Source organism: Macadamia integrifolia, chromosome 11, assembly GCF_013358625.1.
Source record: "Macadamia integrifolia cultivar HAES 741 chromosome 11, SCU_Mint_v3, whole genome shotgun sequence".
In the NCBI taxonomy this organism is placed as follows: Eukaryota; Viridiplantae; Streptophyta; class Magnoliopsida; order Proteales; family Proteaceae; genus Macadamia; species Macadamia integrifolia.
The window spans coordinates 1,916,861-1,932,156 of record NC_056567.1 but is presented as its reverse complement, the minus strand read 5'-3'; the positions used below and the strand labels follow the sequence as shown (position 1 = coordinate 1,932,156).

General features: G+C 36.4%; 1 protein-coding gene across 2 annotated transcripts; it reads left to right on the top strand.

Annotated features, from left to right (window-relative positions):
• Positions 1 to 851: 851 nt before the first annotated feature.
• LOC122093320 (F-box protein At4g00755-like) lies at positions 852 to 4,250 on the top strand. Of its 2 annotated transcripts, none has more exons than XM_042663621.1 (5): positions 852 to 1,379; positions 2,090 to 2,503; positions 2,588 to 2,766; positions 3,005 to 3,080; positions 3,853 to 4,096. In XM_042663621.1, the coding sequence occupies exons 1-5, from the start codon at positions 1,256 to 1,258 to the stop codon at positions 3,945 to 3,947; spliced, it is 888 nt and encodes a 295-aa protein (XP_042519555.1). In that variant the 5' UTR covers positions 852 to 1,255; the 3' UTR covers positions 3,948 to 4,096. The 2 variants fall into 2 exon arrangements, with proteins under 2 accessions (XP_042519555.1, XP_042519554.1); XM_042663620.1 differs by having other exon boundaries at positions 866 to 1,379; positions 3,005 to 3,123; positions 3,853 to 4,250.
• The last annotated feature ends 11,046 nt before the right edge of the window (positions 4,251 to 15,296 follow it).

Genomic DNA, 15,296 nt, shown 5'->3' with positions numbered 1-15,296 from the left:
ATAGAATACAAAACCAAAATCAAAACAAATCGAGTCATTTTGGGTTTAATTTTGGTTTTGAAAGTATGTTCTTATTCTTGGCTTGATTTTATTTTAATTTCTACATTTTATATTAGAAACTGAATCAATTAACACTCTCACACTTTTGTTTTTCTATGGTAGAAACACCCTAATACTAGAGGGACGTAAACTTGACAATAAGATTTACATCAGTGCATTTTTTTTTTTTTTATCATAATTACATCAATACATATGCATAACCATGTTGTATCATACATATGATTTTGTTTTTTGTTTTTTTTGGTTGCAAAACACACATCAGGTTCTACCAAAAAGGGTCCGTTTGGTTGCAATGAAAATTTAAAGGGAAGGAAAGTGAAATTTTTATTCTTTAAAAATAATTGTTTATAATCATTACTCCATATGATTGTATAAACTACTTAATTTTTTTAACCATATTTAGTAATAAGATATTTTACATGTAATTTTTATTTTACATATATAGCAAAGGGTTTTGGATGCAAAGTAAAATGAAATTTTATAACAAAAAATAAAATGATTTGAAGTTAATGTTAAATTCACATGGGTAATGATTATATATATATATATATTTTTTTTTTTTTTTAATATGAAAATTTCACTTTCCTTCCTTTTAACTTCCTTTACAACTAAATATAACCAAAAAGAAAAAGAAAAAAAAATTTCGTACACGAAAACCTACATTTCAGCACTATTGGAATCAAAAGGGCAAAACATATTACTGCCTACTATTTTTTTTTTCTTCCAAAAAGGTGAGAGTGGGAGGGGGACGGGGAGGAGGTAGAGACCTAGACCCTAACTGCCACTGAACTAGAACTAGAAGCTCATTCCCAGAAGATCATCCATCACCTGTATGTTTTATTAGATCACTCGAAAGGCTGCTTTAATCAATATAGGAAGGAGCATTATCAAGCAAAAACCATATCCTGCCATCACATCTCTTCTGTCCTTGTATCAAGGGTTGGATTCAAGTTACTTGACCAAAGCCAGGGATATAACAGAACCTAGAGACTATTATAATAATAATAATAATAATAATAATAATAATAATAAAAAATAAAAGGACCAGGATTAGACAAGACACTAAGATAGGACACTCAAAGTCAATGTCAATGTCTTTTTCTGATCTCCTTGCCTATTTCTCTAGGTTCTAGGTTTCAGGTTGTGAGGAGTCTACTGGATATTGCTTAAAGTTTCGTTCGTTTCACTGAAATTAATGGAGAATTGTAGTGATTTCCTGCCATTGCTTGGACCAGATGCGTCAAGGATTCTCAAGAATTTAGATGATCCAGCTGATCTCGTCCGTGCTAGTGCTGTCTCTCATGCTTGGCGTAAATTCTGTAAGCGTTCTATTTTAGCCGATTCAATAAATTGTGTCACTATTCAATTTTCTTGCTTACTTATACATCCCACTATCCCAGTTTCTTTAGTTCATACGAATTTTAGTGAAGTAACTGTGGTTGAGAATCATTGATTTCTCTTTTACTTGCTTGTCCCAAAAACTAGTTACAATTTTACTAATTTATAGTTACTAGTTTTTGTCAATATATTTCAAATTTAAGATGATCATGTGACTGCTTAAAACATAGTGGATATAAAATACCCAGATCCACTTCTTGTTAGGAATCTCTCTCATGTGGGCATTATCGAGGACCTAGGAATTATATACATATAAAAGACAATCTAGGATGGCTTTGATTAATTAAGAAATGATGGCATTGCAGTTAATTGGGATCCAACTAGAGGCTTGTTGGAGCATTGGAATTTGATTATTTATTTATTTTACTGTGAAAAAGAAAATTTGTGTCATTTAATCAGTTTGCCATTTTAATGAAATTGATTAAAAAACTCAACCAGCTTTCTGGAATACTTGGGTACACCAAATTTTGATTAAAAACTAAGGTTACAACCTTTTTTAATCAGTTTTCTTTTACAATCTATTGAATACTAATGAGAGGATTTTTAAACTTAAAAAACTATGTAGCTTGATGATGAATGAATCATGCTCAATTCTCCCCTGTTCCTTAAATGTATTTTTTTCGCAATACAGTGATCACAAATGGTTTCTGCAAGAACCTGTGCTTAAAAATGTTTTCCGAAATCTCGAGGGTTGCACAAGTTATTGAAGTAAGCAATATGACAGAGCCTTTCGAAGTTGGATCAAACAGTTCTTTGGAATGGGAAAGTCTAAAGAGGGACCATCGAGTTTATGCTCATTTAGCTCACAGCTTCAAATCTCTTGGGACAAAAGATTGCATTTTAGATGCCATTAGTGCGTCTAGTACTGATAATTATCCTGAAGAGAGTATTAACAACACCTTGGAAGCAAGTGACCGTGTTGAGGGGAGGGCTTCATACTGGTCAAGCAAAGGAGAAACAAATCCTGAAGTGCCAGAGACATTAACTTATAGATTGGTCTCCAGGCTGTGTGTTATAACTGAAATCAGTATACAACCATTAAAAGGTTGCTCTCTTGATATTTTCTTGGTTTTGATAGCTTAGTATACCTTGTTCCTTAATAAATTATTATTATCTTTTGTTTTATCAGCATTTTTTCAGTTTGGTTCCCCTATATATTCGGCCAAGGCTGTGAGGTTTCGAATGGGTTATCTCAAGAAACCATTAGAAGCAGGGAATGATCACATGGATGAGTCTTCGGCAGGTCACAGATATATTGAAGACAACTTCATTTCAGCATATGTTTCACCAGAGTTCCCATTGGCTCAGGTGCGTTGATAGTAATAATATAGTCCCCTCCCCGAACCCATAAAAGAACTTTTTCACAAGTCTGAAGAGGGTCAATTTACAGACATTAGTTGTAAATTCTGATCTATATTACTAATTAAACTATTGGAAAATTTGAATTAGTTGTGAACTTTCCCAAAGCTGAATGCAATGGAATTGACTCACTGCTAATTTAATCATTCAAAATTCTTGACTGCTAAATGGTTCTTCAATCATACAGGATAATAGTTTGCAGAAGTTCAAGCTACCAGAGCCTGTTCTATGTATTGGTGGAATTCTGCAGGTTGAGCTATTGGGTAGGGTCCAGAGACAAGAATTTGATGGTTTATTCTACATATGGTAGGTAACTGTGACTGCCATCTTTTTCTTATTGTGCTTACGTGGCTGCAATTTCAACTAGAAATAAGCTGTCATCTGATCGTTTGAGGCACATGTTTCATTTTCATCAGTCATCCATAACAGTTAAAAAATCGTACCGAATGTATGATGCTCCTGTCACTGTGGGGTCTGGGGAGGGTCATAATACACGCAGTCTTATCCCCACTTCATGGAGAGGCTGTTTCCCATATAGTTGATAGCTAATACTAAAATTATTAGTGGTTTTTCTAGTCTGGACATTCCAGAGGATAGGTATCTCCTACTCTGTACAAATACTGCCAGGTGGCTGGTCAAATTGGGGTTGAAATTTTGTAAACAGGTGGACCCTGCTCAACATTGTCAAGTTTCAGCCGCAAAGGAATTGGCAAGTGCCACAACAGAGCATTTGAAGACCAGGACTATAGAGTGGGTGCATAGCATAACACAGGATGGTATGCATAAGAGGGTATATAATTGAAATTGAGTCTGAAATTTGACACAACCAGTCTAGACCAGTTCTTAGATATTCAACAGCTAGAATTGCCACATTACTCTTCCATGAGGCACAACTAAGTAAATAGTACAGAGATATATACCCTTAAGTTGGGTAGACCAGATTACTTTTTGTCCTTTAAATTAGTTGAGTTTTGTTTCAACTGGTCTATGAGATTATATATGATCTTCATATTTCTGGGTTGTTTTGTGTTACAGTGTGTCCCATGTTAAAGTTATTGGTCGCCCACTCTTACCTACATTCGATGTTGAAATCCTTGATCGTCCTGGAGAGTCTGGAAAGTGCATACTAAAATACAACCCTTCAGCCGAGTGTTGCATCTCTCCTGCAAGATCTGATGAGGACAAGGCAAGTGTGTCCCCTTTGGGAGCAGTTGAGGTAATGATTAATTCGTTGCAATGGAATGTTGCTGTTGTTGGTGATTATGAATCAGATGAGGAGCCCACCCTATGCCAAAATCATTGATGATTGTATGATTTTACATGGTTGAAAAACAACTGAAACAGCGCAATACATGACCCCTCATTGAAGATCTTAAGCTATCCAAGAATCTCATTTGAGTTATCAAACTAAAATGAATAATGAGATTTGCAAATCAGGTGCTCTCTATTTATAGCTATTGTTTCCACTAACCCTGGAACAGTTGCTGGCTTGCTGGCTGCTTCAAAAGGCTGGCATGTGCTACCATGCTACAGCTAGCACTTTAAGCAACTGATCTCTGCATTGAATCACAATAGAGCTGCTTCAGTTTTCTAAGATCCTGGTACAGTGGGCAAGTCCCAGAGGACCAGAATCTACACATCAGATCTCTATCTTGTTTTTCAAACTAAAAAACAGAGTCAACACATGAGCTAATAATATCATAATACAATCTGCTTTAGCCGTTTAAGGCATGATATCTGTAACACTAGATTAGCCTAAGTAGATTGATCTCTATGTCTTAAAGAAGAGACTGGTATAGTGTTCACCATTCTCGCTGTCAATTCCGAACTGTCTGATTTAAGAAAGAACTGAAATTTATCAATACATTATCTCTGAAAGTATAATACATACCTCCCTCACCAAAAAAAAAAAAAAAAAGGGAGTATTTGCATTAGCAGTTTAATTATTGCTCACTAGGAAAGAGTTTCAGGTGTGCAAATTCCCCACTGGGTTAATCATTATTCCTTTGGTCACACAAGGATCTAGCTACTGCAGATACTAGTGCTGATTCTGATGATAAGAGAAGATGAAAGAAAACTTGCAGAAAACTCACATGTGTGTGTGTGTGTGTGTGAGAGAGAGAGAGAGAGAGAGAGAGAGAGTGCACTTAGGTAACAAGGCCGAACCATGTCAAGTCATTGTTCTTGTGTGCTTGTTTCACATTACTGCATTATTACTTTTCATCTTGTTCATGAGGCACTCATCATGCACAACAGGACCTCTAATTGAAATTTTAACTTGCCAGCATGGGCTAAAATAGAAACAGAAAAGAAATAGAATTATTTGAAGGGGTTTAATTTCCATGTTCAAATGGTTCTCCAAGCAATGTGATTTAAGTTGTTCATTTAGGATGAACAGCACTAGTAAAGTTAATTAATGGGAAAAGAATGTTTTGTCTCTTGACCAATGATGCAGGGGACTACAAGTACTTCATGCAATTCAAGTTAACACAAGCACAGGGCTGCTGACCTTGTAAATATTAGAGTTTTACTATAACTTCAAATTCTTCAAGACTTAAATTCGTGACACTGTATTCAAACCCAACTCCCTTCCAATCTTCACAAACATTAATATCATCTTCAACACAACTCTTATTTATTGATCATCCAGAGCATTGATTAGCTCGACAGGCTTGGTTGCTGAATATGGATCAGCATCTGCATCTCTAGAGAATTACACAAAACCAATTGAAGTAAACAAGAGAATAAATTTTATTCCATTTCCTTGGTGTGGTGCTCTAGACCACGGTGTCAGTTACCTAGTCGGCAGACCACAAAACTTTTCTCCCTTTTTTTTTTTTTTGACTAGTCCTGCAAAGTATATTGGGGGCGATGATTGTCTGCCGGCTGCATCCGCAGCAGACGATTTTTTTCGAGTATATTGGCCAATTATTACAGAGATTAGCGAACAAAGTTGCAGCAAATCCTAGTGGCTCCTCAAAGGTAGAATGAAAGGTCTTTCAAGAACTATGCCCAACAGCAATTTCAGCATCGTTGATATAATTATGTGGATTAGTTTTTTTGCAAACTAATCCACATAATGGATAAAAAAGAAAAGAGGAAAAAATAAAATAAAAATTAAGAACACTTTGATCACCTTTTTCACAAGAAGCACATTTGAAAACATCTTTTCACCATCTTCTTAATCTTCCTCTGTTGGACTTTCTCTGTTGCTCAATTGGTGCTGCCATAGTAAAAGTCCTTAAAACTACTCATCGTTCATTTAGAAAATGATCTATGACAATTCTAATTACCATTCCGCATCCATCTTGAATTTCCAATCAAATTTGAGGTGGTAGGGCAATTCCTCCCTACTCTGTGACCAGATGTGTTTGAATTTGTGAAAGTATCTCATTCCATAATCCATAAGATATTTATCCGACCACCACATGTGATCATGCCGGTAACTACAACCACTAACACATATATGAACATAAGATAGTAAATAACATAACGCCACCCTTTCCCACTCCAAGTATGCAGTAGTAGGTGTAGGGTCCATGCATGTATCACTAAGCATCATTGATCTCTCTTCCTTTCTACGGTTTTATTTATTTATTTATTCTTACTGGTGCAACATTTTTCCCCTTTTATGATTTCAACCTGTCCTAGGGTTTTTCTCACTTTTTCTCCCTTGCTCTCTATTCGGTTTATCCTCCGTGTTCTCCGCCCTTTACACTCTTTACTTTTCATCCTTGTCCATCATCAGCATCGTTTTAGTGCACAGTATCGAAATGGGTATCGATTATTCAAAAAACTAATACAGTATCAGATTATTCATCTCGCGATAGGTAAGAAAAATAAATAAATATCTCAAAGGCATTGCATTGCATTGCAATGATGGAAAGGCAAAGAGTTTAAAGGACAATCTTACCTGATCCCAAAATATATGTATTAATTCAAAACTGCTCCATACTAGCTTGATGAAATATGTACAAGGTAACAAATTGCAAACGAAATCACACCAATATTGATCAAAACCTAGGAAGAATTCAAACATTCTCGAATGAAAACCCACTTTGGCCTATCATATGTTTTTGACATGTCCAATTTTAAATTAGCAACATCTTTCTTTTTCATTATTTTCCTAATGCAATTATAATGCATAAGAGCAAGAGCTATTGAATCAACTAATAGTAATCTTTGTCTGCATTAATAAAACAATACTCTCACTAACAAAATATATTGAAGGATCCAACTAATCTCACATGAATAAATACTCCTGAAAAACTTTCAGAGCTAATCCTTTTGTTACTGAATCATCTAAACCTTCAGCCATCATAAAAATATATAATCAACATAGAGCACGACAAAGATACATTTAGTCCTACTGATCTTGAGGCATATACACTTTTCAATTACATTCTCATTGAAAACCAAGAGAAATGACAACCTCGTCAAACTTCAGATAGCATTGTATAAAAAAAATTCAAAAATATTATGATCAAACTCAAAATATCCACTCTGACCTCTCGGAAATAATCAATAAAGTATTCACCGATGGTCTTGGTCCCAAAAAGTAGAATTGGGATATACTAGGTTTTCTACCATTCCATGACTTAAATATACCATTCCATAACTTAAATAGAGTTTAGGATTCCGTCAAGTTATGTTGTATCTACCATAATACCGTCCACCTCGGTCAAATTTGAAAGTCTATAATTTCTTTCCCATTTTGAGTTCAACATTAATTTTAAATAATTCAAATGCTTTTAGGGATTCTTCCTTTTTATGAATGAGACAAACATAGTTATTTATTTATTTTTGCTAATGACAGGTATGGGTATCCAGGCATTCGGCTAGTCTCGTGGGTCTAGTGAAGAGCACTAAACATCCCGTGTGAGTGGCCCAAGTTGTGCCTAGTGGGAATCGAACTTAGAACGTCTGAGTTTACGGCTCGTACCAAGTTCGTTGCTCAACAATTGCGCTACCCCCCTTGGGTTAGAGACAAACATAGTTATAATGTACATAGTCACCAATAAAACTGATCGAAAATGACGATGTACATTCGAATAGTCCCTTTGTTTCTAAGTCTAATGGTTTTTCCTTTGATACAATCAATTCATGTACCTGAATCATCATTTACAATAGAGGAATTATCATTATCAGTCACATCTTTGTGGATGATTTTATTAAGGGAAATTTACAATGCCACCCCTTAGAGAATGTCACTATTAACAAAACACTCCTTACACTATTGACAATTACGTTTGGACCCCTTACTGTCAGAAATGTAGCTCAAGTGGTGACATTAGCTGGATTATATTTTATTAAATACCAAAATACCCTTATAAAACCCAAACTATCTGATATACCCTTCTCTTAACCAGTTAAACCCATCACATTCCTTGATCTCTTCCTTTCTCTGAGATAAGAGAACCAAACAAGAGGTCAAGGATATGGTTTGGTTCTTACTCAACCCCCTTCCCTGCAACACGCCTTTGCTGCAACTCGCAACCTTGCCACCAGGATCTACCTTTGTTGCAACTTGCGACCCCGCCACCACCCACATTGCTACCAGATAGGTAACACAATAACCACCCTCATTGCTTGCAATGACACGTCAGTCTTTAAACTGGCGGAGCCGCATCAGCATTTCCACCACCATTTAATCGTTCCTCATAGCCTCTCTAACCCCTTCTTCTCCCATCTTCCATAGCAATACAGAGAAACCAAATCAATCCGATTATATTAATAGTCCAATTCATCTTTCAGAGACTATTAACAGTCCAATTTATCTTTCAATTGGATTCCATGACAAGAAAACCACTAAAGTGGTTATGCCATTACAGAGATTTCGTGATTATAAACAATCCCAAAGCCCTAACTTCTTGAAGAAGAAGGAAAAAAAAAAAGAGAGAAATTTAAAGAGAGAAACTTCTGAGATTATTTCTTTTGCTTTCCAGTGGGGGTTTCTCAATGGAGGAATCGGAATGACCACGAGTCGAATCTCAAACAAAGCTTCTAAAAGGCAAAGCCGAAGGGGACGAGCAAGAAGATAAGATCGATGGTGAAGAAGAGCGCTCGTTGAGGGCATGGAATAGGAAGATGAATCTCAACCATTCAGCCAGAGATTAAATAGTAGAACTTGCACATATCTTTAATTGCATTCACATATTTACTCATACACTGCTCTTTTCACAAGAAATGTAGATTAAATATTTAGAGACTCTGAAAAAGCTTATTCTAAATCAGTAAAGATTATATAGTGATCCTTCTTATTGGTGACTTGCTTCAAACAGAATCCATCAACGTTTGGTGATTTGTTGATGATTTTCTTCAAACCGAGGGATAGCATTTACTCCAGGAAATAATTAAAAGGAGGAACTAAAAAAAAATAAATAAAAATTTGTATATGATTTGCTTCAAACCAAGCGATAGTATTTACTCCAAGAAATAAATGAAAGGAGGAACTTCAAAGAAAAAAGATAGCTATGTTTGACTCGATCAAAACCTTCCAGCCACTCATCTTCTTCTTCATGTTTCAATACACAGTGTTTGTTTAGTGGGAAGTCTCACATCAAATCCCAAGTGGTGCATCTTTTTGTAGTTGAAACACTACTTTACATAATAGTAGGGGGAGAGAAAGAGCCTTTGATGGTTTGATGTTTAGCACCCAAAACACTCCAGAAGCTGGAGATGATTTTGTCAAGAAGGTAGGAGGAGGTAGAGTCACATCAAGATTGTTTTAGAGGGATCTATTTTCCCTTCGTGGTCCAGAGTTTTTCTTTTTTATTTATTTATTTATTCATTTTATATATTAAATCCGAATATTATCTGAGACCTGAGGAAGCCCTTAAAATTTTATTAAATAAGAAGAACAAAATAATAAAGAAACAAAAGGGAAGACATAACCCACCTTATCCCAACCCATGAGATACAAATCACGCTGACACTTGTAAAATTCAAAAGAAAAAGTTATTTGGTTTGATTCAATTCATGTGAATCAATTCAATGGGAATTGATAACCTGCACTGCAACCCTACCTCCTCCTCACAGGGAGACTCTTGCGGTTCCTGGAGTCATTTTTGTTGTGAGGGATTATCATGAATTGCTATTCTTCCCGAATTTAGTTTGTGCACATTTAGATGATTAGATCTATTGCCTTTTTTTTTTTTTTCGTTGCACTTCTGAATTTTAGTTTCATTTTCATGATATAAGATTCTTCCATCTAGAAATTCAAGAAATTTGTGGTAGTTTTTCATTGGTGATGAATAGATGATTTCTTATGAAGTTTTTCTTTTACAAAGAATTTCTTTAAGTTCATGGTGTGTCTTTTCTCCCCTGTTGCACAATGCTTCGAGCCATCTCTCTCTCTCTCTCTCTCTCTCTCTCTCTCTCTCTCTCATGCTCTTGAGATTTTGCTGTCCCCCTTTGTTCCCTTCTTGTAGAGAATGTGAAAATGCATTAAAAAGTAACAGGAAGAAGAGGCTGATCTACATAGAAGGGGCCGTGGTTGCAGCAATGAGATGAGCAGAGGAGAGAGAAAGTGTCTGTGCTACGCGATTGAGGGAGAGAAGTGGAAGTTTCCACATTTAAAGGATAAGTTGGTTATTTTAGGCTTAAAGATGTCAGTTGAATAACTGATATGGCTAAAATGATATTTTCATTTACCCAGCAACAAAAGAACATGGTTAGGTTTTTGAGAGGGGATCAGGTTCACGTACAAGAATGTACGGGAACGTCCCTGGTTCGTGGAATTAGAATCAATTTTCTCTCTCTTTATTTAATATATTCCATGTCCACGGACCAGGGACATACGAGAACATTCTTGTACGTAAACTTGATCTTTTCACCAGATTTTCTTGGGTTTCAAGTAAACTTATCAATGGTTTGGGGTTGCAAGCAATCTGGCCATAGTACAAAGGGTGTCCAAGAAAATATAGTTTTTTTTGTTAATCAAGGTGTCCGAGCCAACTTACGCACATATCGACTAATCCTCAGGGACCGTGCGCCTAATCAACATAATCCCCAGTTCGCCCTAACCATCTGGGCAACCTACGGATGAGTATAGAATAAATAAGAAAACACACACACACACACTCACACAATGCGTACGATAGGGTTCAATCCCACGATCTCCTCCCATGGGTGCTGGCTCCATAAGCCGAAGCTACCACCACTAGGCTATCCTAATGTTCGTAGTGTATGCGTTACTTTACTGTACTTTAGTTCAATTTCTCATCATTCAATTTCTATATCTTGTTATTTAATAAATCCATCTGCAATCTAAAATAACTCTTAGAGGGGGGAGCAACACAAGCATCGTGCTACTAGGCAAAGCAGTGGAGTACTGCACCCTAGATGGCGAGAGTCTAGTAACCGAAAGTATCACTAGCTTAAGCTCTAACCAGAATAGCATGGGGCACGTGGAATCCCGTGCGAATCTTTTAGAGAATCCCTTACTATTTTAGAAAGATTATCCTTGTCTTTGTCTATGTCTTGAACTGAAACAAATTACCATAATTCATCTCCGCCCATGGATCAATCAACATTTTTCACAAATTTTACAACAAAAGCCCTTATTTTCATATTTGTTGGTACCTGAGATTGATTTTTTTTTTTTTTTTTAATTGCTTGAATTTAGGATGGTACAATTAGTCAAATTGTTTTGGGTAGCTGGAAAATCTAAAATTGATCTTAGATTAATGGTGGTGTCGTGTCTCTATGGCTACATGCTATGTATCTTTAAATTGGGATGTGAAATATGGAATCTATTCCTGCCTGTGGAAGCATATACACCAGAATCAGATTTCTGAGGTTATAGCACAAACCCAGGTTGGTGCTTACCACCATAAAATTAATAGATGTTAGGATGTAATTTTCTCTGAACGCACAAGATGTTCATCACATCATACATGTATTGCAATCAATTTTGGTCTTTGATCTCTCTTGAATCTAGTCCTTTTTTTTCTTCGGCCATTGTGAGACTTAACCTTGATAGAGCTGTCTTTTTTTAATACATATATGAACTGTATTTTTATAAATGGATGGTTTTTTTTTTTTTTTTTCCTGATTTTTTCTGTTCTTAAAAGGAAATGCTGACAGGAAGGGGGTTTTACGTTATGGAGATTTTGAGTATGATAGTTTCTATTAACAGTGGCTTTCACGATTATAATTACTATGGTCTTTAAATCTAAGGGTAGCACAGTCGGTGAGCAACAAACTTGTACAGGCTATAAACTTAGACGTATGACCCGGTCTATGCAATTATGGGGTCAATATAGGCCCGCCGGAAGATTGGAGGATGGTTCTCGATTGTGATACCAAATTAACAACCTTAAAACACACCCATACAATTAACACAAAAAAGAATATACATTCATGAATTCGGTGTCGATATTATGTGGGTTGGAAAAGAATTTTTATTTTAAATTATAATTAAGCTACCTATTGAGGTTAGAGTTCTTTAACATCCGGACTCCTATTTCGGAACGGCTGATTCACATCCCATTTCTAGGGTTCAGGTAGAAAATATCCAACATATTAATTAACATTTTTCTCAATTTTCTTATTATCAGAAGAGAGCTCTAGCTAGGGGCCTTTTTCCGTATCTCATGGATTAGGCTCTTTGAGACAATGTGTAGCTTTCCAAGAAATAGAACTAAAGAAAATTTATTTTATGAATTAATCAATCCTTGAAGCTCCCTCCCTATACCTTAGTGATTTCATGTGTTAGCAGGTGCATGTTTGAATTCCCAAACAGTGGTATCTGTGGTTATTTGCAAGTTAGCATGGCTTCTCTTTCTGACGATTGCAATATTACGGTTGTACTTTCAGAGGAAATGATGATGTTGATCGATTTACTGCAGTCTGTAAGTCTTGGAAATCCGTTGCCATGGCTACCAAGAAAGATATACAGAAGTTTTTGCGACCTAAACAACTCCCATGGTTGAAGTTCCTACGGGGTGGAGACAATGGGGTCGGTTCATGGATTTTCCTTCCTTTTATCGCATTTTGCTCAAAGGGTTGAAGGGAGATAGTGCATCAAGCTGTTCGCATAGGGTCACTTGATTCCTCTTCCCAGGGATCCAGTGGGGAACCCTAGAGATCGCGATTCCACTACGTCATGTACGATCCATACTAGATTTGACCAACTGCCCATCCTACCTCCTCTACGTTCTTGATAGCCCATCTTTGTCTCAATAGTCTTTGAGTAGCAGATCATAAATTTTATGGGCAGTTTTTCAGTGTCTCCCATAGAAAAAATTTCAAATTAAATTTGACTCAACTTGATGAGTTAGAATTGACTGAACCTATTGGTGCTTGGTCTCTTGAGGCTTGGTGTTGTGGGTCTAACTTGGGATGGTTGATAATGAGCGGTAAGAAGAAAAGGCTTTTCCTTTTCAATCCATTGACCAAGGTATTAATTGACCTTCCACCACTTACAGTTACTCTTCAATCTGCCCCCGGCTCCCCAAGTAGTTCAAACTCTAGCTTCATCAACAAGGCTATGTTGTTGTCGCCTCCTCCTATGGCAACTGATGATGAAGATTGTGTGGTCATAGCGATTAATGTGGCTGCTGTTTAACCTTCTGTAAACCAGGCAATGTGAGGTGGACTGTCATTGAAGAATACCGTTATTGGTTTGAAGACATTAATTTCTACAATGGAAAATTGTATGCTATTACTCGCCAATTTGATCTTATGGTTGTGGAGTTAGGCCCTCATCCAAAAGCAACAAGTTGTAACATTGCTCCTATAGTAAATAAGGAAATTTACTATTGCACTAGGCGGCGGCGGTCACATGAGATATCCTATCATTTAGTGGAATGATATTCAAGTTAGATCCAAAGGATCGGTGTTGGATTAAGGTGGAGGACTTGGGTGATCAAATGCTATTTATTGGCTGCATAAGTACTGGCTTCTCTCTGTCGGCACTTGATTACTCCGGATGTAGAGGAAACTCCATATATATCACATATGATAACTATTGGGAGTTTGCAGATAGAACCCATTACGATTTAGGTGTGTTTCACTAAGAAGATAACAACATTGAAAATTTTTGCCCACATTATCCACCTCCCCCTCTGTCTTTGCCCATATGGTTCACACCAATTTCTTGGTAGGGAGGGAAGTTGATTTGTCTTCTTAACGTTGTCTTATGATTAATATTATGAGAGATTATATCATTTCTTATTTTGAGTACTTTTTTTTTTTTTTTTTTTTTGCTGTTTAATATAAATGTTATAGATTTGGTTCCCAATTTTTACACTGTTTATTTAGAGGTCAACGAAAAATAATAAAACTTATTCTCATGTGATAAGTCTATCAACAATGTGGATGAAGTTAGATGATGTTGTGCCAATTCTCAAGAGATCCTATTGTATGTTGAGTTAAAAAATTTCAGTTTTTCACAAAAAGAAAAAGAAAAAGAAAAAAAGAACTTTAGTTGCATGTTTGCAGCTAAGCCTACAAAATTTGCAAATCAAAGGCCTACGATCCTCATTTATATAAGCACACACTATCGTCACCTGGAACACAAAAAATCCTATACAATTTGGATTATTTAATCAATGGGGGATGCTATGATTTTAATCAAAGATGGATTATTTTATTTCTTGATCATTTGATCATCATTCACCGTCCACAAAGGTGTGATCATCCCCTTATCCTGGCTGTCGGCACGTCACATTTATTAAGTTTGTTTCAATGAAATATATTAGAACTCATCCTTATATGATAAGTTATCAAACTGGCCCATCTTCTAGAAATTCTAGAAAATGCATACTGCAGAAACAATGCCCTACAATGATATCCCACATAGCATAGGTCTATGGTAATATAATCTAACTAAGCATACAATGAAAATATAGTAAATCAAAAGCGAAGCGCAGGTCAATGAGTGTAGAATAGCTTACAACTCTGTAATGTCTCTGATCACTGGTTTCCAAAGATGAGACCGAGAACTATGATGATCCATTAGAATCTTCAATCTCCCCTAAGTTGATGAAGAAATTAGAATCTTCAAGTGCACTGTAGAACCCAAATCAGTCTGTGTCTGAAACACTCTGGCAGTGTGTGTGTAATATAGATACTTTCCCTCTTCTTTCATTTCCTTTCCTTTCTTTTCTTTTTCTTTCCTCCTTTGTGGAAGCTCACCCTAGCTTCATCAAGGTACACCACTTCTCCTCTTCTTTCTTCTTTCTTTCCACTTCCTCTCTTCCTTTGTTAGAGCTCTAATGGCTCAACAATGGCTCACACAAGCATGAATGCGCTTCTTCTCTCTTTTCCCTTTCTTCTTCCTCCTTCTCTTTTCTCTTCCCTTTTCTTAGCTACCACCAATGAAGCTTGCTACCTTGGCTTCCAGAAGCTTCCCAAGTCTCTAATGGAGGCTATGGATCAAGTACAAGAGATTAAAGGTTTTACATTCAAAGCCTAAGCCTTCTTTGAGCTTCAACTCAAATATTCGGCCACCTCTGCAACTCTCCTCTTCGTTT

What these genes read in the sequence shown, in the direction of transcription:
- LOC122093320 (XM_042663620.1), top strand. Translation starts at nt 1,256, where the DNA reads ATGGAGAATTGTAGTGATTTCCTGCCATTGCTTGGACCAGATGCGTCA. An exon ending in TCATGCTTGGCGTAAATTCT is followed by an intron (nt 1,380 to 2,089) that starts GTAAGCGTTCTA and finishes TTCGCAATACAG; the next exon opens with TGATCACAAATGGTTTCTGC. An exon ending in GATGGTTTATTCTACATATG is followed by an intron (nt 3,124 to 3,852) that starts GTAGGTAACTGT and finishes TTTGTGTTACAG; the next exon opens with TGTGTCCCATGTTAAAGTTA.